General features: G+C 45.5%; 1 protein-coding gene across 11 annotated transcripts in view; it reads left to right on the top strand.

Annotated features, from left to right (window-relative positions):
• Nucleotides 1-19416, top strand: part of Prosap (SH3 and multiple ankyrin repeat domains prosap) — a 231773-nt gene extending 212357 nt beyond the window's left edge. For 7 of the 11 annotated variants that reach the window (XM_025306690.1, XM_025306694.1, XM_025306693.1 and 4 more), the window contains 13 exons: nt 1472-1652; nt 2430-2749; nt 4517-4781; nt 9203-9938; nt 10472-10701; nt 11725-11901; nt 12178-12391; nt 12482-12683; nt 14630-14939; nt 15033-15226; nt 15386-15547; nt 16727-17030; nt 17135-19416. In XM_025306690.1, the coding sequence (XP_025162475.1) occupies nt 1472-1652; nt 2430-2749; nt 4517-4781; nt 9203-9938; nt 10472-10701; nt 11725-11901; nt 12178-12391; nt 12482-12683; nt 14630-14939; nt 15033-15226; nt 15386-15547; nt 16727-17030; nt 17135-18510 (4671 nt within the window). In that variant the 3' untranslated portion in view covers nt 18511-19416. The remainder of the gene's footprint in view (nt 1-1471; nt 1653-2429; nt 2750-4516; nt 4782-9202; nt 9939-10471; nt 10702-11724; nt 11902-12177; nt 12392-12481; nt 12684-14629; nt 14940-15032; nt 15227-15385; nt 15548-16726; nt 17031-17134) is intronic. The other 4 variants (XM_025306698.1, XM_025306696.1, XM_025306695.1 and 1 more) reach the window with 3 other exon arrangements.
• The last annotated feature ends 4982 nt before the right edge of the window (nt 19417-24398 follow it).

Below are 24398 nucleotides of genomic sequence, written 5' to 3'. Positions count from 1 at the left end.
ATCAAGACGATCATCGGAGACGATCCGATCAGCGAACTAGGAAATTTCATTTAGCAAATTTCACTTGGCTTCTTAACTACTAGCTTTCGACCGAGGCAACTAGTTGCATTTTTATTCAGGAGTATGTAATACACAAATGTTGTCTAGAGTTCGATAAAATTTTGCAAAAAGAATTAATGAGTGTTTAAATGTGAGTGGTCAGCAATTTGAACATTTAATAAAGTGAAAAATATGAAAAACTGTAAAATCTTTTATTTAATTTATAGCTTTATCACTTTAGTTTGAATGCACTTTACTGTAAAGCTTAAATATTTTCAACTTTTGATAGAAGTATTGTTTAAAGAAATATTCCAGATAAAGTTTACTCGTTTCTACCCGCAAAATCCAAATGTGTAGTATTTTACAGGAGATCCCGTTTGAAAATACAAAGTTACCCCCCTTCAGAGGAGAGCGGGAGCGGACTCTTGTTTATATAGTTAGAAAGCCCTCTCGAATACATGAAACTTTGTCACGAACAATTTTTTGATACGACAAATGTTTTTAGAGCTTTTGAGTTGTCACACTTTACGTGGGCCGCCCTGTATAATATTGCAAACACTTCAATATATCGCTGAGAGAGAAAGGTAAGATAATCGAGAGAACCGTTTCTCCGTTAATTTCTCCCGCAGCATTTCCGCCCGACAAAAATTCCGTCGAAATTTAAAATACGCATGACGCGAGAGAAGCGGAAGGATACACAAAGGATGACAGCTTCAGATTGAATTTTCGATAAGGCGCGGAAAGAGAGAGAGAGAGAGAGAGGGGGGGGGGAGAGAGAGAGAGAGAGAGTGCGAGAGTCAGGTCCGATCTCCCGAAGGCGAAGTCCTGGTACTTTGTACACATCTTATGTCACGTCCGGTATATTGCGTATTCATCGATAACAGAGAAATACGCGTGACGAACGTATTCATAGTAGATTATAAGAAACGGCAATTATAGCCGTCTAGGTGAGACGATCCAGCGATGAGATATGCTTACCCGATAGCCATTCACGGCGCTCTCTCGCCGATGTATTTACATAAGTACTACCGCGCTATTGCGGATCTATACCGCCGACAAATTGCACGCGACGATCAGTCGGCTGCAAATGTCTGTATATCCCGCTTTCGTGCGTAATTTGCCATTTTGTTTCAGCCGCGTCGTATTACCGCCGTATTATTATATATATGTATATATATATATATATATATAGAAACACACGAGTCGCGGTAAAAATAATTCGCCGGCCGCGATTGAGGAGAATATAGTTTCTCCTTTTCTTTTTCTTTTTCTTTTTTTTTTTTTTTTTTTTTTTACTTCGACGAGATGAAAAGCGATGCGCCGCGGCCGCCGCCGTTATCTGCGAATATGATCATTCTCCGCTCGTCCGCTCGAACGAACGGCACATATCGTTTTCCGAGTGTGTAAATTATTATCTCGAAATAAATTGCAGCTCAAATACAAAAGGCGGGTGTACAAGATGCTGCATTTGGATGAGAAGCAGCTCAAGGCTATGCACACCAGGACGAATTTGCGAAGGTTACTGGATTACGTGGCGAGCAGTCAGGTCGAGAAGATCGCGAAGATGTGCAGCAAGGGCTTGGATCCTAATTTCCATTGTCAGGAGACGGGAGGTAATTTATATATATTTTTATATATATTTATATTTATATTACATTATATTGTTATATATATTTATATTTATATTTATATATATTATATATAATTTATATATATTTCATCGTAGATGCTTAATAAAATGACGCGTACAGGTTGTCTCATTTTAAATGAGCCAGGCAAATACTCGAAAAATATGAAAGATTTAGTATCTTTTATCAAGTTATCGAAATTTCCTTGAATATCTCAGAAAATATTGGGCGAATAAAAAAATGTTTCAGACAAAAGTTGTTCAAATTAATTGGTAGAAAAAGATGATGTAGTGAAAAATTGGGATTTCCATTTAAGAAAAATAGCGATCAGTGAATCAGTCTGGAAAGTAGCGCCATCTGATACGCACAAAATGATATAGTTGTTTTTTATGTCCTCTTTGAAACCATACAACTCTTGTCTGAAATGTTTCTTCATATCTTTCATATTTTTCGAGATTTTTCGATCCTGGCTCGTTTAAAACGGGACACCCTGTATAATTGCGAACGTCACAAGTGATGAGTTGCGAGTTTTTGTCGGTTTTAGCTCGTTAAGTTCCAAAACATTAAAATCTCTCGCAAAACAAGCCTATGCGATACCCGGACTCGGTTGTATTGATACTTCAAGATCTGATCTTGACAGTTTCTCACCACGCAGATAGAAAATTGCAAGATGTCTTTTACATTTTTATGTCTACAAAAAAGCAGTGAGAATTGCTCGGAGAGCAGTTAACAAAAGTTCGGTCTTCTTATCTGCGCTTTTAGAGACGCCGTTGACCTTGGCGACGACCTTAAAAAAGCCGTCCAAGGTCATAATTGCGTTGGTCAACGGCGGCGCTTTGCTGGACTATCGAACGAAGGAGGGTCTAACGGCGATGCACCGCGCCGTTGAAAGAAACAGCTTGGAGGCGGTGAAAACGCTCCTGGAGCTGGGCGCCAGTCCGAATTACAAGGACACGAAGGGTTTGACGCCGCTCTACTACAGCGTCATTTACAAGACCGATCCGATGCTCTGCGAAACGTTGCTTCATGATCACGCGACGATAGGAGCGCAAGATCTCCAGGGCTGGCAGGAAGTTCATCAGGTTTCGCTTGTTCTTTCTCGTAGATTATTTACTTTGGATAAGAAACTTCGATGTCGAGATAATGAAGAATTAATAGCGGCGAAGAGTAATAAGAGCCTTTCCTCGCTGACAGTCCTTCTGTACAAACGAACAGACTTCGATGAAATCTAATTGCGCAACTTATCTCCTTATCGTTTATTAATAAAAGTCGGATATTGAATTCTATTATTTGTGCTCTTCCGACTACGCGTCGGAATAGCTTTTCTTATAATTTGCCGCGTAGAAATTTCTCAGGATTTTTAGATTCCGATTAAAATATTATATCATGTTTGCCTTAAGAGTTGGTTGTCCGAGTTGCGTTATCAATTGAACGTTTCATATTTACCTCAAATATTGGATTCTCTGTTTCTAGAGTCTAAATAGAAATATTGTGAAAACTCGCGTTCTTTTTCAAACAACAACGTCGATATGATATCAAACGGGGAATCCCAATTTTACATCAACTGTCGTATACTCAATAGAACAATAAATAAACAGATAGGATATAAAAAAAAGTCTAATATAAAATGAAGGCCAAAAAAATTATTGACTTGTCCACTTAGAACCGCATATTTGAGACATTACAATTCTTGAAGCTGTGGATATAAATTTCAAAAGACTATATTAGATTTCAAGGAATTTTCCCCGCGGTTATTCGAATTCGCGTAGGTTTCTGGAAATTGAATTAGATTCCAAGAAATTTTCTACGCGAGCCTCGATGCTGATTGAATTAAGATTATATATTATTAAGGGGACTGGAGAGTCAGATTGCTGAAAATTGCTCGTGTTTGTTTTTGATAAAATTTTGTGACGAACTAAATAAATGTGCAAGAATGAAAATTTTAGGTATATTTATACCATACATGAAGAGTAGAAAAATTTTGTTTATTAACAAATACTCGTATAAATATACGATATATATAGCTGAAAATACTCTCCTCTTTTTTTCAAGTTGTCGTTTTTGCAGTAATATTTCGACTCTCGATGGACCGACCAGAACGAATTTTAGCTAAAAATCTTGAGGAGGCTTATCATTATCCAATGAACCACTAGAAAAAAAATCGAACAAAATTAACAAAATGGCAGCTATTATTAGGAAAAGATCCAAATTTTTCAGTTCCTTTACAATAAAAAATTAGTATCTCGAAATGAAATATTTTGACGTAATTGTCCATCTGGTCCATCTGAGAGCCAGATGAACAAATATTATTGCTTTAAAATTTCAAATCGATACGAAGCTCAGTTTCGGAGAAACTGCATTGCAAAAAGTTGAGCGATAAAATTTCGAGAGAAACGCGTTTAAAATCTAAATGGACGTATATTTATCCGTTAATAAACAAAAATTTTCTACTCTTCATATGTTATATAAATATATATCGAAAAATTTTCATTCTCGCACATTTATTTAGTTGGTCACAAAATATTATCAAGAAACAAGCACGATTTTTCAGTAGTTTCTGACCCCTTCCGTAATCCAGTCCCCTTAATTGAAGTATCAATTAAAAAAAAGAAAAGTTGTCAACCTTTTTTTTATATTAAAAAATCTCACGGCTCCGCTCGTGTAATGCAAAGCTCGTCTACGCGTGTAGTTTCATTCATGAATCTCCGGGCGCGTGCGCGCGTACATACGCACGCACGCACGGACGGAAAGGAATCAGCGCGCGTTGCAGCGCACGCGAGAGATCGCGAAGAATGCGGTTAACTTGGCCGGATGATTTCCGCGCCTAATACACGCTCCGTCCTCCGCAGGCATGTCGCAACAACTTAGTGCAGCATCTGGACCACCTGCTTTTCTACGGCGCTGACATGAACGCGCGCAACGCGTCCGGTAACACGCCGTTGCACGTGTGCGCGGTGAATAACACGGACGCCTCGTGCATACGTCAGCTACTCTTCAGGGGCGCGCAGAAGGACAGCTTGAACTACGCGAACCAAACGCCGTACCAAGTCGCCGTGATAGCCGGCAACATGGAGCTCGCCGAAGTCATCAAGAACTATCAGCCGGAGGAAGTCGGTGAGTTATGGACGTCACTAAATGTCAAAAATCGAGCTCTCGCTCGATGGCCGAGATGACCGAGGGAGAGAGCACGGGGGGGGGAGGGGGAGGAGGGAGTGAGAGAGGAACGCGCGGGGTTGCTCCGGTGGAGAGGGGCGGGGAGGGGAGGGGAGGGGGGATCCGGACGAGGGACTTGCTCTCGAGGAAGAGAGGTCGAGGCATGATGCTGCAAGAATAAACGACAGACGTTGACGGTCTCCTTCGTCTACCTCCCTCTGCGCGTTCTCTCTCTCTCTCTCTCTCTCTCTCTCTCTCTCTCTCTCTCTCTCTCTCTCTCTCTCTCTCTCTCCCTCTCTCGTCTCCGGACATTGTTCCGTCCGTTCTCGCGAATCTCCGCGCGCGCAACAACGACGATAACCAGCGTAGCCGGGGTATCTTCCTTCCGGGATCACGAATGGGACGTACCCTGCTTGGTGGAAGACGGATAAACCGTAATCTCATTATTCGCCGGGACTCTTTTCTATATTCGTTCGCCACACCTGCGCGCGCGCGCGCATCATCGACGTGACTCAGTTCGATTGGAATCCTTTGTTTATTAACGCGTGTACGCGCTCTTATCAGATAAACCCGAAATTCTTTCCCGCTCTCTTTCGGTATTACTCGGATATCGGAGTTTTAGTCCGATATGACGCGGCGGCAGATTTCGAGATCGTATCTCGGGGACGCTTAGCGCAGCAACTTATCGGAATAATTCATCGGGAGGCTTTAACGTGTCGTCTACGTGTCGCGCGTTATCGCCGATATCGCTCGTACGTTCTGTTCCTTAATGAAGATTAAGAAGCGCGATTGTTTGCCGAAGAAACAAGAAAAAATAGCACTCGGCCGCGAAGTGTGATGACGTAGTGACGAAGATCGCGATAACCGCCGCGCTTATCTGATAAGAGAGGAAGAAATCGTAACCTAGTTATATCGCGCAGGCATTTATTTATACGGCATGATTGGTCGAGCATGGCATGAGGCATGTGCACGTTGCTTTCCTTCTGTAAGTAGAGCTTGGCGTTAGCGAGTAGTTTCGACTGTGTGTAGCCATTTAGAAAGGGTGCCTCTGGAACTGTATATAATATATATATATATATGTATATATTATATATATATACACGAGACGCGCGTATTGTAAGTGTGACTGATACGTATCGTAATAAATGTGACTCTATATACCTGTGTCTGTGTACTGTGTGTGACGAGTACGTAAAGATTACAACCATATCATAGGACTTTTGGTGGTGATGGTCCGTGTATGGCGTCGAGTATATATTTGTGGTACCGAGAAGAAGTAACGACACAACCTTTTGATAGATTGCTTTCCAATAACTAATGGTACTGTATCTTTGGATAACTGTCGAATGAACCGGTGCTGCCAGAGGTCGCGGGGTCACACAGCCGAAAATTGGCCGATAAGTATAACATTTGCCAACGAGCAGAGGCCGCGAATTTTCTTTTTTTCTTATCTGATACTACGAAACAAAACGAAACGAACGAACACATCTCGGAACTTTCGGAACAGTGTGGGGCAAATTTCCGGAAACCACTCACGCTCAATCGCCGTAAATCTGATGCCAATAATTGTTCAAACGAGATATCACATATCGCAATTAATATTACGCTACATTGGCAGATTAATTTGCCAGGTTATATATTTATATGATGGAAGAAACGGATAGCTCTGCGTGTGCTAATTAAATTTAATCTAACCTAACTTGACTTAACCCCCATCGCGATGAGTAGAGTTGCTCTATCTTTGGATTTAGGAAAAAAGGAAAAGACAGCGAAATCTTTTCACACATTCAAATGGTGACAGATACATGTGATCGTGGTATGTATTTGCAAAAAAATAATTTAATATAACGCCATTTGAACTGTTTTGGTATTAAACTTCTTCGCCGGTGAAAATCCATTCAGGAGCACTAACTTGAGATCACTTGGAGTATCTTCGCCAAAATTCGTGTCACTAGGGCGCGCGGATGCTTTCCGGAAGTTCACCCATATTTAATAAAAAAAAAAGGAAGAAAAAATGAATTATATTTATAATACAATTATTCTTGATTCATACGTCGCATTTAACAATGAAGAAAGAAGCGCTTGATCGTCTCTTTCTCTCTTTCCGAGATAGGAAAATTTTTACTCCTCGATGAACGCGCACACATGATTTCAATACGCAACACGCAAAAATTCCATCCCGACGAACACAAATTATTTGTTGAACGCAATATCGAGCACATTCGCGCATACACAGTTATTGCGTCGCATTGTCATTTTCTCTGGCAGCATTGAACTTGCAAGAGTGTCTTGACTAGTAATGTTTGGTAGTTCGAGGTACGTTGTGAATCCACGTGGTCTCGCGGATCGTCGGAGTCCCTGGGGCCTAGGAATACGAGGAGATACGTTCCCCGTGAAACCCGACGACCCGGCGTCGACGACGTCGATCGTTTGTGCACATGACATATTCCGATGAGACTTACTACCCGCAATCTCGAGCACATTGTATCGCACAAAACGGATACAACGCAACGGGGATGGAGTCGTTATCCTTGCGTGTGCTTTCTACCGCTTTCCCGTTCTATATACAAGGTGTCCCGGAATTGACGGCTCGTGAGAACGCGTGGCGTTGCTCCTGACTCGAGGGAAGATTATTGTTTCTCGCTTCCTCCCCCTCCCCCTCCCCGGTGAATTCCCCGTTAAAGCCTCAAATTAAAATCCCATTAAGGTAAAGCTCCCCGCGGACGGGGAGCGAATGTTGAAAATGTCTCAGTATTTATTCGCATCTCTGAGACGAGCTTAACGCCGAGCAGAAAGCCTTTCATTTCCAACGGCTTACAGTTCGTAAACTGTTTTCCCTCTGCTGTTCGGTACTCTCGCTGACTCGTAACTCGAAGAGCAACGCCGCATTTTCACTTCCCGCTGGTCCCGGCACACCCTATACGAGTCAGCACCTGAAACGACAAGGAGCAGTTTCTGGTTGTCCGGGGTTGCCTGGGGAGAGCGGCCAATAACCGTCATCATTGCCATCCTGAAGTAACATTGTGCGTGCGTGCGTGCGTGCGTGCGTGCGTACGTGCGTGCGTGCTTGTTGCGACGGCGACCGCTTGTAAATCCGCTTTGCAAAAATCTCGCACGACGATCTTCCGTGACACCGGAAGATCGATCGTGGAACGGAGCCTCGGCCTCCCGTATTCCGAACGTAACTCTTCGCGTTGAATACGCGATGTAACGCGCGGATCAACATGCTCGCTCATCGACGAAACGCGGATAATGACGGCGTATAAATGTCGACGTGGTACTTAACGCGCGGCGATTAAGCGATTTGTTCGGTATCTGTTTCGGTCACGAAACAACGTTATCCCCCGCCCCCTCCCCTCCCCTGCCCACCCCCGACGACGCGTACTACGTGCGCTGACAGTACACGTGAACATCCATAACCCTAGACAGTACAAGCAGCACCCGATTTAGTCTTTAATGCTCGTGACTTCGTGAAATCTACCGATTTACGAGCGAAGACTCCATCATCCGGTAGACTTCATCAGGATTATGGTGTACTTGAAGATTTGCTCGACTACACGCGCAGGATGCTCGGCGATCAATGTGATTGGTGGACAGAGTGAAAATATTCCTCCTTAAAGAGCGAAATGGTCCCTTTGTTGGCAAGAAATACAGCCTTTGAAATAAGATATCTTGATAGCTAAGAAGTTTAAGACCGAGATTCTGTTAGAGTAAAGTACTGCGAAAAGAAGTCGAAGTCAAAAGTGAAGAATGAAAGAAGTGAAGGTTACTTAGCTGAATTTGATGAAATGAAGCGCCGCCCGCTACCGAAAGCGCTTTCCTCTCGACGGATTGCAATTCGAGGTTTCATTTCTGTCATTTCGCCTTCGTTAAGCAAGAGTCATTGTCGAAAGATCGACAAGAGGAGTATCGTCACGTGATCTAAATATATCCATCACTGATCGTCCTGTACCTTTCTTTCACGACGTTGTTTGTACAGTTTCACGTGGTGGCCGATCTTCTTGAGACAAAAGTGTTGTTCTACTGTTTAGGGTTCAGTGTTATCGGTTAGCTTGTGTTCTCGGCAATCGCGCGGGCCGCGCTTCTCGGTAGCAACGACTTGCGTTGCTCGACGCAATTTCACGGTTCACCCTTGAAGACTCGCGTCAACCGTGCCTCGTCTGCGAGAAGATGACGAGAGAGAGAGAGAGAGAGAGAGAAAGAGGGGGAGAGAGAGAGAGAGAGAGAGAGAGAAAGAGAGAGAAAGAGAGAGAGAAAGAAAGAAAGAGAGAAAGAGAGAGAGAGAGAGAGAGAGAGAGAGAGTGCGAGTCGCGCCCGCGTCCCCTACTTGTAAGGCTAAGTAATCCTTTCTTTACTTAACCTTGCAACCCTCGATTTTCCAGTACCGTTTAAAGGGCCGCCACGCTACAACCCGAAGCGGCGCTCGGTGGCCTTCGCCGGCACCTCGATGATGACGACGAGCTGCTCGGCGAGTAATCTGGGCACCCTCACCAGGATACCGTCCACTGAACAGCACGCCGCGGCGTCAAACGCCGCCGGCGCCGTCGCTGCTGGTACCCTGACCAGAACCGTCTCGGTGGAACAGTACGCGAGTATCACGAGAGTACCGTCCGCCGAGCAATACGCCACCGCGGCGAATCTGACCCGAGTTCCGTCCACGGAGCAACCGTACCCTCCACCACCTCCGTCGTCTACCAGCGGCGGCACGCTCGTCCGGGTCGCGTCCGAAGAGAACTACACGCAGCACGGTGTGCTGAGTAGAGCCTCCTCCGGCGAGCGATATGACCCGGCCGCCACCCTGACCAGAGTACCGTCCTCCTCCGAGCAGTACCCGATCAGTACCCTGACCAGAGTACCGTCCACGGAGCAGTACCCGGCCGTCGCGGCGAGCCTCAGCAGAGTACCGTCCACGGAACAATATCCCTCCAGTGGTAGCGTCGCGATCGTCGCAAACGTCGAGTCGGCCACCGCGAGCCATCACCATGGAAGCCTCGGCAGAGTACCGTCCGTAGAGTCGAGCAGTCGAAACGACTTACCGAGAATACCGTCCGAACAGAACGGCCACCGACTGACGTCGGAATACCAGAGCCCGAACTCCCTGAGAGATCCTAACGCGAGGTAAGCATAAGGCCGTCCGTCATCTCGCGATCCGCGCTGAGTCGCGAGCGAGCGAGCGAGATTGCCGTCGCCGCCGCCGCCGCCGCCGCCGCCGCCCCCGCCGTCGTCGTCGCCACTGCCAAGAGAGAGATAGAGCGCGGTAAGATCCATTCGTGTGGAGTAAAATAAAAAACGAAAAATCCAAAAAAGGAAAAGAGAGAACAAACACAGTCTCGCGCGCGCGCGCGCGCGCGCGAGAGGGAGGGAGCTCCTCTCTTCTTCCCCTCCTCCGAGTTTTCTTCTCCGAGCTTAGCAGTCCGGCACGGATGATTTACGCTCATCTCGCGTAAATCTCGTCGATGCCTCCTCGTCGCCGTCGCGAGGCCGAACGCCGAACGACGTTCCTTCCCGGTACACCCGCGCTCGTCCCGATGCTTCGTACTGACCACGTCGATTCGCACGTCGTATGCGCATGCGCGAAGCCGCGTCTCGCCGCTTGGTCAGCGCGAAGCACGACCGCCGGTGTACCCCTAAGAGTTACGCACCATTTCAAGATTACCGGCAGCCGCGGAGAATTATCAGAACTTAAGAATGGAGGGTCTGACGAGGCTGCAAGAGCATCGGCTCGAGTTGCAACATCGCCTCGATATGCACAGAACGATGGAGATGCCACCGTCGCCGTCGCCGAGCAGCAGAAGTTTAGCACCTTTCAGCTCGGCCAGCTCGAGCTTGTCCGAAGGCAGCAATCAACCGTCCGGCGAGGACTCGGCCAGCATCGTCACAGGTACACTATTCTCTCTCTCTCTCTCTCTCTCTCTCTCTCTCTCTCTCTCTCTCTCTCTCTCTCTCTCTCTCTCTTTTTCTCTCTCTCTCTCTCTCTCTTTTTCTCTCTCTCTCTCTCTCTCTCTCTCTCTCTCTCTCTCTATGCCCCTCCCTGCCCCCTCTCTGCGTCCGTTCTCTTCGATGGTAAGGGGACCAGAGACCGGAAATCTGCTCCTCGATGACCCATCAACTGCGGACACGAGCGCCGCCGCCGCCGCCGCCGCCGCCGCCGCCGTCGTCTAGAGAGAGTCAGCTGGTCAAAAGGTACGAGAGGAGACGGAACCTGCTCTGTCCCTATAATATAATATCGAATTGGTCGCGTTGCTTCTTCTTCGTGTCGCAATGAAACAGCCGAGAGAGTGCGTCCAATGACGGACGATTAATTATTAAATGACACCATCATCATCATCATCACCACCAAAAACCGACGAAGCGAAAGGTGGTCGAGAGACACTATGAGAGAGAGTTTGCTCGAACGTTGGCTTTGATGGTTCGTGCATGCTTCCATTTTTGGTGTCCCCGAGGATATTAGAGAATCCAAGTTGACTCCTCCCTGCCGCCCAGCGAGCTGGGCTGGACGGGATCTCGTGCAGGCAGGAGAGACAGACACGCATTAACGCTTAATCTCTTAGAGACCGCGCCCTTAGGATGCGGACGAATGCGTCGCGGCTGGCAACTTAGAGCTCTTTTTGCCGTCGTGTAGAACGCTCTTAGCCACACACAGAGCCGAGTTGAGTTGATGATTTTTTTCAAGTCGAACGCGCTGAGGTTTTGATTTAGCGTTAACAGCCAGTTAACTACTTCTATATTTTCTCTCTCTCTCTCTCTCTCTCTCTCTCTCTCTCTCTCTCTCTCTATCTCTATCTCTATCTCTATCTCTATCTTTCTTAAGGATTTCGATCATGCATGGCGTTTTATCGCTCGGTAAGGCGACGCAGGCCAAACGAAACATCGTGATGAGTAGTGGACCGTTGTCGATTTCTAGACAAGAGCCTCGGCGACACGGCGTCCGACGTGATCAGCGACAGTTCCGGAGTGGGAACTTCGCAGTCCGACACGACCAATTCGTTATCCATTCCTGGTACGACGGTAGTCTGTGTCGAAAGCTACAACAGCGGTATCACCGGGCATCTGACTATCAATCAAGGCGACATTCTCGAAGGTACCACCACACTAGGCAACTCGAACGCACCGCCCTCTCACACTCTTGTTTAGCCCTGTTGACGGTGATGTTGAACGTCGCTCTCGATGTGTTCCGTGACTTTCTACGTGTGTTCCCCGTAATTAACGTGATATATAGTCAGCGTCATGTGTAATCACATTCAGCCATCTGGGTGACGCTCGTCTCTCACCTCTGTCTCTCTTAATTTCTGTTTTGTAGGTAACGTCCAATATCTTTCTGATAGCAAGCGTGTTTTTGTTTCTTTATTTTTAACAGTCACCGGTGCTACCGACTGCGGCCTCCTGGAAGGGGTTCTGCGCGGCCAGGGCACTGGCCTCTTTCCTGCGCATTGCGTTCAGGAGGTTAGACTGCGTCACACGAATATACCGCTCGGCCCGCCGCAGCCCGCCAGGGACGGACGGAATAGAGTTTTGGGCCGCAGGGAATCGCAGCACAAGTACTTCGCTACCGCGCCCAGATTAAAGAAGCCGTAAGTCTTAGCCGATTGACCGTATTATGGAGAAACGCGCCGCTCTGACGCAAAAGCCTCAATGGGATATATCTTGTTATGAATCTACAGCGTCACGTCGGAACCCCGTACAGTTGTTCTTCATCGCTCGAGAAAAGGTTTCGGTTTCGTGTTGCGTGGTGCTAAGGCCACTTCACCACTCATGGAACTGACGCCGTCCGCTAGATACCCGGCGTTGCAGTATCTAGATGACGTCGATCAAGGAGGTGTGGCGGATCTAGCGGGTCTCCGGAAAGGAGATTTTCTTATTCAAGTGAGTTTCGCGGACATGCTTCTCGAGTTACCCCCCCCCCCAAATAATATACATGTATTCAACCCTCCTCCAACAGGGGCTCGGTATAAGGTTCATTATCAGGTTCATAATTTCTTTTCATCAAAATTAACAAAGCACTCTTCAAAGTGCTAACGTGTCAAATTTTGAGGCTGATACGTAGGTTGCTCCCTAAAAGTTTCCGTAAAATGGCGTTAGGCGTCGTGTCACTGACATCAACAAGACTGTAGATGAGTTTGTTAGGTTGTTGCTCGACTGGTTTTAATCGAATGGAAAGTGTATTGATTGCGACAGAGAGTATCTTCTACTAAAACAGTAAAGCCAATTTTAGAGAGTCAATTACACAGGGTCTGCCAAAAGTTCCGGGACGACTAATTATTTCAAAAAATAATGATTGTTTGAAACAATGTTTGAAACAAAAGTTGCAGGGCTTAAAAGAGCTATCAGATATTGTTTGATAATTGTTTGACCTTGGAATGACGTTGAGAAACGTTATCAAGCTCGACATAAAAATCTTAAATGGAAACTCCAATTTTTTATTACACCTTCTTTTTCCACCAATTAATTTGAACAACTTTTGTCTGAAACATTTTTTTCATTCGCCTAATATTTTCTGAGATATTTAAGGATAACTGGGTAAATTTTTTAATATTTAACTTACGATATCTCTCGCTTTTTGTCGGGATAAAAAGAAAATGGTACTAGACTTCTCTATTCTACTCGGTTTCAAGAATATATTTATTACAATAGCGCCCTGACTTTTGTTAATTTGATGATTTTGAAATTTCGAAAGATCGATAAATTAACAAAAAATAGAGCATTATTGTACCAATATATTCTTGAGATCAAATAGAATAGAAAAGTCTAGTACCATTTTTTTATCCTGACAAACGGTTAGCGAGATATCGTAAGTTAAATATTGAAAAAGTTACCAAGTTATTCTTAAATATCTAAAAAAATATTAGGCAAATAAAAAAATGTTTCAGACAAAAGTTGTTCAAATTAATTGGTGGAAAAGGACGGTGTAATAAGAAATTGGAGTCTCCATTTAAGATTTTTATGTCGGCCTTGATAACGTTTCTCAAGGTCATTCCAAAGTCAAACAATTATCAATATCTGATAGCTTTTTTAAGCCCTACAACTTTTGTTTCAAACATTGTTTTAAGTTTCAAACATTATTTTTTGGAATAATCAACCGTTCCGGAAGCGAAAGACCCGGGTTCGATTCCCGGTCTAGCGACTACCGCGCTCTCGATATTTTTCTCTCCTCGGAACGAAAAATGAGATGCAGGTCCCGAACGCACGGCGTCCCGTCGCCACCTAGTACGCCCTCCTTCTTTCATGGTTGGAGTCTTTTGGCAGACTCTGTATGTTCCTGTGCGATTTTGCGGAAACTTTCCGAGCAACCTACGTATAACACTAAACACTCGAGAAATGAGCCTGTAATTGATAAAACAATATAGCATCGTCTTCATATACACTTAACAAAATTTCTCCGTTGCCTGCACTGCGTTTTTTTCCCCCTTCGCTGTAGCAGAAAAACGTCACATATCGAAAATATGTCTTTATTCTCCATCTTCAGAACTCGGTAACGATGCAAAGTCAACTGAGATTTCGATCAAACATTTACTAAATTAACTAAATAAGCATTGAAATGTCACTTTTCAAGAATGATACATATGTATCGTAATATTTCACTTTGACAGTTTATGCAACGTTCATAGAGAGACATATGTTGAAACGTCATACAAACTTCTCTCCGATAACCCCCAATAATAATATTTATATTTAATATATTTTTATATATTAATAGGATATTTCACAATTTATATTCCCCTCCTTCAAGAGCATTTTTTTTTTAACAATTTGACAAAATACAACTTCTTCTACCTCCTCAAGTAAGTCGTGTTCTCACGCAAATTTTGCAGATCAACGGCGAGGACGTGACAACGGCCTCCCACGAACGCGTGGTCGATTTGATCAGGAAGTCGGGAGAGTTGGTGCGAATGACCGTGGTTTCGCCGGTGATCAGTCTTCCGAACTCCCAGTCGGCGGCCGCGTTGCCAACTAGTCAACCCATCCAGAGACAGTATGCAACTTTACCACGCAAGGGTAATAACAGCGTGGTGATCGGTGGTACGCTTGGCAGATCTCCAGCTCCCGTACCACCGCGAAGGGACCCGAAGACCACGTTAAGCGTGGGTCGCGCGAGAGCGCGATCGATGGTCGCGGGATTAGGTAATAAATTAGACCGAGCCTTGCCAAGAGAGACTGATATGCACGATATTCCGGGTATAACGATCGTCCTCCGTCGTGTATCCTTGTTCGCAGAAGGGGGCGGCGAGAGAGACGATCGCGACGAGATTGCGTCGACGGGCGCGAAGTCGAGCAGCGCAGAGTCGATCCACCTACCGCAACAGCCATCAACCGGACCAAATACTGGTCAAAATACACCGGTACAACCGCGAACGGCCAGTATCCGATCTAGGCCGACCTCCAGCAGGATCACTGCCGCAGAACTCGAAGTAACTATATTTACAGCTCTTCCGTTCTCGACAGCCCAGTGCTACTATTGTCCTCTTGCTCGATCACTGAATCCGTGCGCTCGTTGTGAACCTATTTGAATGGCATCTGCACGTGATGATGACCGAGGCTTGAGCTTTGTCCTTTAATTTCTCTTCCAGGAACTGTTTCAGCGGCAGCAGGGTAGCGCCGGCAATCAGTACAGCTCGTCCATGATGAGCTCTCACTTTCAGACCGGTCAGTCTACCAAGTCGCATCCGTCGTCGCCCGCCAAGACCGGCAGGGTGTACGCGAGCGTGGCGGAGATGAAGCGCAAGGGCAAAGTAAGGATATGACGGCAATCTCAAAGTTACGAGCGAGCTCGCACACTCGCGTGCTCTCGCGTCGCTCACTCGGTTTCTTGACCGATTCTCTTAATGTTCTCCCTTTAGTAGAATAAGCCCCTCGGCAAAAGCGAAAGCTGCTCTAGCAAATGAATGTTAACGTATCTGTTTGTTCGTTTTATTCAGTAGTAGTATTTTATCAAGCTCTAACGACCCCCTTAGATACTTTTGATATCAAACCCTTACTCTCCAATACACATTTCTCTCTCTCTCTCTCTCTCGCTCTCTTTGCTCGTGTTTTGTATCGGTAGCAATCGGTTAACACTTGTGGAGTAAGGATAACCCCCTTTAGAAAAGTCTACCAGCGTCGCCTGGCGTTCGCCCCTTCGGTGAATCCTTCTCTCTGGGCAATGGTAACGGTGGTCGTTTTTTTTTGCATGTGTGTTATAGTTTGCGCGCAAGCCGGTGCGAGTGCACAACAAGGGGCGTTCCTGGTGCGGGCGAGACGACGAGGACTACTACTTATATTACTGATCGAAAATACTTTGTTTCTAGCTCGCCCGTGGCTTGCATGATTTCAGGTGACTAAGCCATTTGCTAACGAAAAAGAAACGAAAGTGATCTGACGTCCGTGAGGACGCCAGGTGCCACCTCTGTAGCTTCGTGTTCACGCTTCGTATTGTTTACGCCTCCTGATTGACAATTGCGCATTTGTTTGCGAGATCCCTCAGTTCCTTATTCTCCGCTCTTCGGGATCGGTTCTAAGCATGGAAGGCCGATAGTAACGATAGAACCATCTGTTCTCCTTGGTCTCCTGTGCTCCTCGTTTTCTACAGCGTTAACATCTTATTAGCGTCTCACGCTGAGAGACAGTAATGGTAGTGGATTATCAGTCATTAGTTACACACACACACACACACACACACACACATACAGTAGCTTCGAGTTCGCGCTTAGCAGGATTTAAAAACGCTTCGTCCTCGTACCATATTTTCTCCCATTTCCCTGCTCCCATTTCGTTATTTCACCTTCGTCCATTTCACCAGCTCACACCAGTTCTAGTAAATCGCAGTTCCAATTACAATCTTCACGCTCCGAATTTTTTCGATTTAGCAAGGCGGCGATATATCACTTGGCAAGTTGCACCTTGTACGAGCCTCTGTGTCCTTACGTTTGCAGTCGCACTCGAGAGTACGCTTCTTCGGTGGCTTGGGCGGCGGTTCCGACCTTCATAGAGACTTCCACAGCACGCCTGATCTTAATGTGCAAGTGCAATCGTCGTCCCTCCTAGCTCCTAAGGGACACAGAAGCCAGGAGGACGTGAATGCTTTAAACGGTAGAAACGGGCTTCCACCGCCGAATCATCCGCCACCACCTCCACCGGTCGGTCAAGTCGTCAAGGTGAATGTCGGTGCCAACGTGCCAGACGTTGTTACACCGGCTTCCGTTTACGATAATATGGCACACATTCAGCAAGTTAAAGGTAAAAATTATCCCGTAACTCTTTTTGCTATTCTGCTCTCGTCTCTCTCTCTCTCTCTCTCTCTCTCTTTCTCAATTGGACATCGTCATATTCGGTACTTGTAGAACTAGCGGCTGCCACGGTCGAGGGTGTTTACGGCGTGATGTCGAGTTTCCGACCGTCGAACAGTGCGAAGCTGTACGCCTCACCGGAGGACATGAAGACCGTCGGATACCGTTCACGCAGTCTACCGGCGACTCGCTCGCACATTAGGAAGTCCCACAGCCTCCGTGCGCCCAATACGACGTTCAAGCCGCCCGGCAGTCAACAGGCGTTGAACAACAACGTGGTGGCTAACAGTTGTGCCAACGGGAACACCAACAATTCAACGAACAATCAATACGCGCAGCCGCTGAAGACCAACAGAAGTCACAGCACGGTCGGTATTCGCGAGCGCAAGAAGAAGAGCGTGAGCGCTAGCTCGTCCGTGACGAATCTCTCGTCGATCGCGTCGCCCGGCGCCAACGGCGGACCCGCGCCGCCTACTTCGGCGCCGCCGATCCCTGAGCCGGATTACAGCTTGTCCGAGTCGGAAAATGACGACGACGAGGGCGAGGACGAGACGGACGAGGACGGTGAGTCAGAAATCGCGAAGGAGCTGGAGAAGGCGGCGGCACGGGAGAAACTGGAAGCGACGCGGGAGACATCGGGCAACTCCAACACGTCCGGCTCGAGCTCGTCGGGTAGTGGCTCGTTGCCGCATTCGTTCAGCGTCGAGGAGATTCAAAAGGTGCGCACGCAGCTTAAGTCCTCCAAGAGTCATCCGAACGACTTTCTGCTGCAACAGACGCAACAGTCTCTCGCCGAGGATGGCGACAATAGCTCGAGCGGCGTCAGTTCCGACCAGGATGTACCGGTGGGTCCGCCCATGGGTTTCGACGATACCGCCAATCTACGAAATCTCGCCAATGAGAGCAATCAGCATCCGGGCGCGACCCTGATGGCTGCCGGCCCAATGGAGAAAGAGGGCAGTAATCCCAAGATTCGACCAGGTTACGGCGGCAGCGGTCTGTTGACTAGGCACGCGGTCAGTCTGGCCCAGCTGCCGCCGCCGATCGAGGCCGATGCCGAGGAACAGAACAACGATTTGTTCGTGCCACCACCGCCAGAATTCAACGCCGGTCCGTCCGCCAGCGGTCAAGATGAAGTGGTGTTTGCACCGCCGCCACAATTCTGCGATAACCGGCAACAGCAGCAGCAGCAGCAGCAGCAGCACCAACAACAACAACAACAACAACAACAACAGCCGCAGCAGCAGCAGCAGCAGCAGCAACAACTGCAGCAGCAGCAGCAGCAACAGCAACAACTGCAGCAGCAGCAACAGCAGCAGCAGCAGCAGCAGCAACAGACTCCGCAGAACCGCGTAAAGATAATCGGCGCGATACCCAAAGTCGTCGGGAACCAAGTGAAAGCGTCGTCGGGTGGCGGACGGTTGCAGTAAATGAAGGAGAAAACGGGCGCTGATTTACACAACGCATGCGGATTCACTCGTGTCTCCTCGACGAGGAGAGGAGTCGCGAGTTTACAACATGTAAACGGTAGATCGCGATTTCAGAGTCAATATATTTAGAGGCTTCCCGCCTTCGGTAGTGATTGCCGTGCGCATCGAGCTCTTGAACTGTTGCCAACGGTCGATTCAGTGCGAACGAAGTCGGCGTTCCGCCACGATACGCGGACACGCTGCCGTATTTAAAAGATAAAACGCGGTCACTTTTGGACAACCTCTCGCCGAGTAAGTCATATTATAATCTTCGAGCGTGTAGAAACCGTAGCCGAGCAATGGAGGAGATATATATTCGAGCGCGTTTTTATTATCGTAAGTCCACGAGTGTGAACGTATGTCCGATTCGCGTTTGCACCGCAGTAGAGGGTTGTTTGTAGCGCACGAGCGCACCACGATCGACCGATCGATTAATCCTAAGTCGTCCATCACTTCCTCCTCCCTGCGAGTCGTCGACAGATCCGCAAGCTGATTCGCTGCGTCGTCAAGAGCGGCCTAAGGGCAAGAGAAAATAAGTAAGAGAAGAGGAAAGCGGCGAGCAAAAATCAATTGTCATTATTATCCGAGTCAGGAGACGAAGAACGAAGTAGAAAGGGGGAGAGCGAGAGAGAGAGAGAGAGAGAGAGAGAGGGGAGAGGGGAGAGAAAGAAAAAAAATGTCCGATGCGTGCGTGAGTCGCGACGTGTGAATGTGCGATGCATATCGGTTGGTTTTTCCACATTTCTATCGAACTAGGAGGTGTGTTTAATACTTTTACACGACGACGTCACTCTGCGTCACTTTGCGCACGAGTCCCAATAGTTGAAACCGTCGAGTATTGCAGTTACGCACGGTCGCCTTTAAACCGATTTTAAGCGAGCATTGCGGCAGTCTCGCTCACTCTCGATCCCCATCACCGTCCTTCGCCAGCGAAGTCCCGATCATGATGACTCTGACGATTACGCGACAATGGTCATGTAACACGAATTAGTTGTTAATTGAACACGCGCGGATTTACGTTTCGACTAGCGTCTTTCTTCTCACACGTGTCTAGACACTCTGCTCAAATGCCTAATCACAAAGCTCTACTCGCGAAGTCATTAGAGATTCTTCCTAGTTTGTAATTGCAAATATTATTAGTATTATTATATTATTTTACTATATACATATATATATATATATATTATATATATTATATTATATTATGATTATTAATATTATATATATATATATATATATATATATATTACCGCGCTATTACAATTATATAGCGACTACGAGATGCTGCACTAACCGAGCCCTCCCTTGTGTGCAACGTAGTCGCGTCGTGCAAACACGTGCAGCAATATACTTGGTTAACGCACCATCGCTACCTTCCCAGCCTGTATAAAATAAATCGTATTTCTTCCATCCACGTGATGCTCCGTTGAGCCGGGAGACGTTGAAGATTTTCGTAAGCGCGCATTCTTGCTGAGTGAGTTCGAGAGCGCGCCGTGCTCCTCGCTCGATCGGGATTATCAGTGAGAGATCGGTTTCTCCGCTCCGGTTCCGTACCGACACGATCGCAATCGAATTCTCGAGCTCCCGTGTGAGTCCGCGAGTCAAAATCCCCCGCGCCAGTCAATAATCGACTGTTCCCGACATGTACATACGCGTGTTACGTCGTGACTCGCTGATAAAACAAAATCGCCGTGCAGATGCAACTGCATTCTCGCGTCCGAGAAGGACGCAACGAAGGATCTCGCGGCTCTCGGCGACAATGCTACATATTGTAAATATTATACGCTATATTGAGTAACGTTGCAAGTGTCCCCTCGAGTATCCTCTATAATTACGAACGATTATCTCATCTCACATTGCGTTTCACCGCATTCACTATTGTAGACATAAGCGGCCATTCCTCCTGATCGTCATTTTCGTGCATCTTCCTGCGAATCTTAAGGAGAAAAAACAATCATGTTTCGTGCGACGACATGTGCGAGCGCGTGTAAGTCGCCGCGTAATTTCTCAAGAAGCCGAGTGAGAAGAGCCGAGTCAGTACCGTAGGCGGAAATACGTTCTCAAATGTTCCTCCTGTATATTTCGTCGTCGTTTTTTATGTAAGTACTCATCAGGATCCGGCACGGCGTGAATATCGCGAGACGTCTCTCGACGTATAAAAAGCCATTGCGTTTAAAATTGCAATGTTTCTCCGTCGTATCTTATTGTCTAAGTTCTCCTTGTATAAAAACACAACGGCCTCTCTTTTACATGTCTCATCTGATTTAATTTTATGACGCAACTCAAGGAACTCTCTTGTGTTTCTCCGTAACAATTAATCGCGTGTAAGTATCTTATTTTCTTAGCGACAAGTGCAACGAATGCAACAATCGAAGCGTGTTCAACGAATATCGGAAGATATTCACCGGATATTCACGTCGTGTTGGATCACGCATCGTTCGCAGGATTATTCACAGCGCGATCCGCGAGCTCTCGTCAGGTCAGTAAAATGAAAAAAGAAAATACACGCGCGCGTGCGTCATGACAGCTCGTACTATGTAGAAACAAGAGATCAATCAGGAGGCGGGGCTTTATTTTTCTTTCCCGTGCACGTGGCACGCGCGGTCTACGTGATTCCCGGTAGCGCATGCCGAATGCGGTCGATATATTATATATAATTACGACATTCCTGCCAAAAGTAATACACACACACACACGCACGCACGCACGCACGCTCACATGCGCACACGCGCGCTCGCACATACACACAAATAGTAATCTTATAATATATCAAAATTTTTAGGAGAGAAAGACAGAATGTGTGTGTGTGTGTGTGTGTGTGTGTGTGTGTGTGTGTGGTGTGTGTGTGTGTGTGTGTGTGTGCGTGCGTGCGTGCGTACGTGCGTGCGTGCGTGCGTGCGTGCGTGCGTGAGTGTGAATGTGTGCGCGCGTGTGCGTGTGAGAGAAAGTAACGATGAGGAGAGGAAAGGGATCTGAGAAGGACAAGAAAGAGAGTGAGTGAGGGAGAGAGAGAGAGAGAGAGAGAGAGAGAGAGAGAGAGAGAGAGAGAGAGAGAGAAAAAGTTAACGTTACATTTAGAGAAAAAGTTACGTGCATTTTGTGTAAGGATATACTTTGTAATTTATTTGTTCTCTCCCGTCCCCGTCCCTTCTCCTCCTTAACATTGTTGGCACGGATGATTGAAAGATCGGCGATCTCGGGATTAGCCGCGAAAATCGCTTAGCGATTCAGCATCGATAATAGTCCTGACGAAAGAGAAGAGCACGGAGGTCGCCGCTGCGTGCGTACACGTACGAATTTAACTCTTTCCTGTTAAAACATACCAGTAAAGTATTTATATATGTATAGTATATGTATATATACAGGCTGTTGCGCCGCGTAACGAGGATTAATTGGCTGCGGCGGGAGATCCGTCGAAGAGAAGGGCAGAGGGTTGAAAGAGAGAGAGAGAGAGAGAGAGGAAGGTGACGACACTCTCTCCGACGAAATACTCATAAAAATGCTCGTAATCGACGGCGATATAAGGACATTAGAGAGGTTCGAGGAATTCAACACGTAACGCAACTTGAAATTCCGCATTTCGTTTCTTTTTATTTGACGCTCCTGCCGGATTAATTAAGTTAATTCTTACTGGGTAATCATGCGCCGGGACTCCCGTTAGCGATTAATCCGCGCCTCGCGGGTGCGTGACGTGTGTGCGGTGTATAACTGCGTGAGGTGGATGTGTACCAGTGGCAGGTGACGCCGATTATGATCCTCCCTCGGGATCACAATTGAGATTTACTTGCCTCGCCTTTCGTGAATTTCCATCCTGATTGTCACGTCAAGTAACATCGTATGATTCAGTTGATCAATGATCGAGGGTGATTGAATCGGAAAAATATAAGAACGTCGCGCGCCAGCGTATCTTGCGTTCATTGCATGCGTCTCATTGATTGGAAAGCTTCAAAAATTGGAAGTCCGGACTGTTAAGCAAATCTCTCGTCGAGGAAAGATCGAACGAGCGAATTTCGGGAGGATCAGAAACTGTTACTCGTACACGCGTTCCTCGCGACAGCACTCTCTGTACACGCTCCGACGTAAAAGAATTACGCGTGCCAAGGAGCCATTGAGAGCCGCGACTCGATAAACGTATTGCGACCGACTGAATTTTCCCCGAACCACCTGTTTATTATCTCCTAGCGTTTCCGCGTTTAATTTCTCCTCGCCCGCCTTCTCATCGCCATCCTCCTCTTCATTCATCCTTCGTCTCACTCTTCATACTTCAGTTATTACTATTATTCATATTATTATCAGGCAATTACTATTAGTATTTTGTATTATAGGTATTGTATTGTAAATTGCAAGGTACGTGCAATGTTTCGACGATGAATAATAATCGATCATGTTCAACTAAATGGGATTACGACTTTATCGTCATTTATATATTAATGTAGGTATATTACCTCTTTCTTTTAATCTTTAAGATTTCTGGTTTCTCAGTTGCAATTATACTGATTGATGCTGTAGAAAACGACAGAACATCCAAAAGTTTTGCGGAATATATTGAAATAAAAAAATATGTCCATATAACGATATTTGTAATTAATTAAGTACATTTGTAAAATATTTTCAAATCCTTCCCTTTGCTCTAATAATTTATAGATAGCCATAAAATTAACGTTTAACTAATAACTATAAGATTAACATAACATTTAACTAATAATAATTAATTACATGGCTATTTAATGATTATCGCAACCAAAAGGAAATGTTCTCGGAATATTTTATAATTGAGTAAATATGCTCAGTCGATCAAAATTGTCATTTTATGGATGTATCTTTTTATTTCAACACATTTCCCATGAATTTCAACGTTCTTAATGTCATTAATCAAAATGACCGCGGCTGTTATTATTTAGATCTAAATAACCTGATACATAAAAATGCATCATAAATAGAACATTTAGATCTTTGTGTTACATATCTTAAATAGATCATAGAAGTGCTTTTATTGCTAATATTTAGTGGTACATGTAACATACATTATGTTACTTGCTACATAACTGGTTACTTCAAGGTCTCTACTGTTATGTATTTAAAATATATATGTCACATTACTGTGTTTGTGCTGGGATGATTATATGCATGATTATATCTCAGTAAAGCAATACTAGTAACTGTTACATATGTAATATAACATATCTATGACTCAAGATACATAACAAATATGGCAAATGTAATCTTTTAGCAATACAATGTATGTTATATTACTGATACTTGTAGTTTACTGAGTATCAGGTATGTCAGACTGTTAGAAGGTATAAAGTGAAAAAGTACTTGGAAATTTTTGCAGGTAAGTATATATAGTGAAATTTTTTTATCGTTTGAACTTTCATATCTTATTTTTGATTTTTTAATTTAATTGTATATACAACTACATTAATGTTATATATCAGTCGTTGCATATCAAATGTTGTTATATTATTTAATGTTTGTTTTTTCAATAATAATATATTATAATATTCTATAAACATTATAAGAATATATTATGTAAGTATAAGTCATAAGAACATCATCGGATCCATTAGAATCGCCACATGCCGCTCAATCATCAATTCAAATAATGTGTCGCACGGTCAGGATATTGGATGTGATCGTTCGCACCGCTTGAGATCGAAATTGTCCGGAAGGAAGATACGCAACGTTCGGTGTGTATGTGTATGTATATGTGTATTCGAGTATCGCGAAATATAAGAAAATTTAGAATTTTTTTTTTTTAATATATACGCACATTAGCATTCTTTTAGTTACTAATTCGACATAAAACAATGAAAACACGGTTGAAGATATGTCTATATTTATATGCT

The sequence above is a fragment of the Harpegnathos saltator genome, unplaced genomic scaffold, assembly GCF_003227715.2.
Source record: "Harpegnathos saltator strain DR-91 unplaced genomic scaffold, Hsal_v8.6 scaffold8, whole genome shotgun sequence".
Taxonomy (NCBI): domain Eukaryota; kingdom Metazoa; phylum Arthropoda; class Insecta; order Hymenoptera; family Formicidae; genus Harpegnathos; species Harpegnathos saltator.
This window is presented reverse-complemented; position numbering and strand designations above follow the sequence as displayed.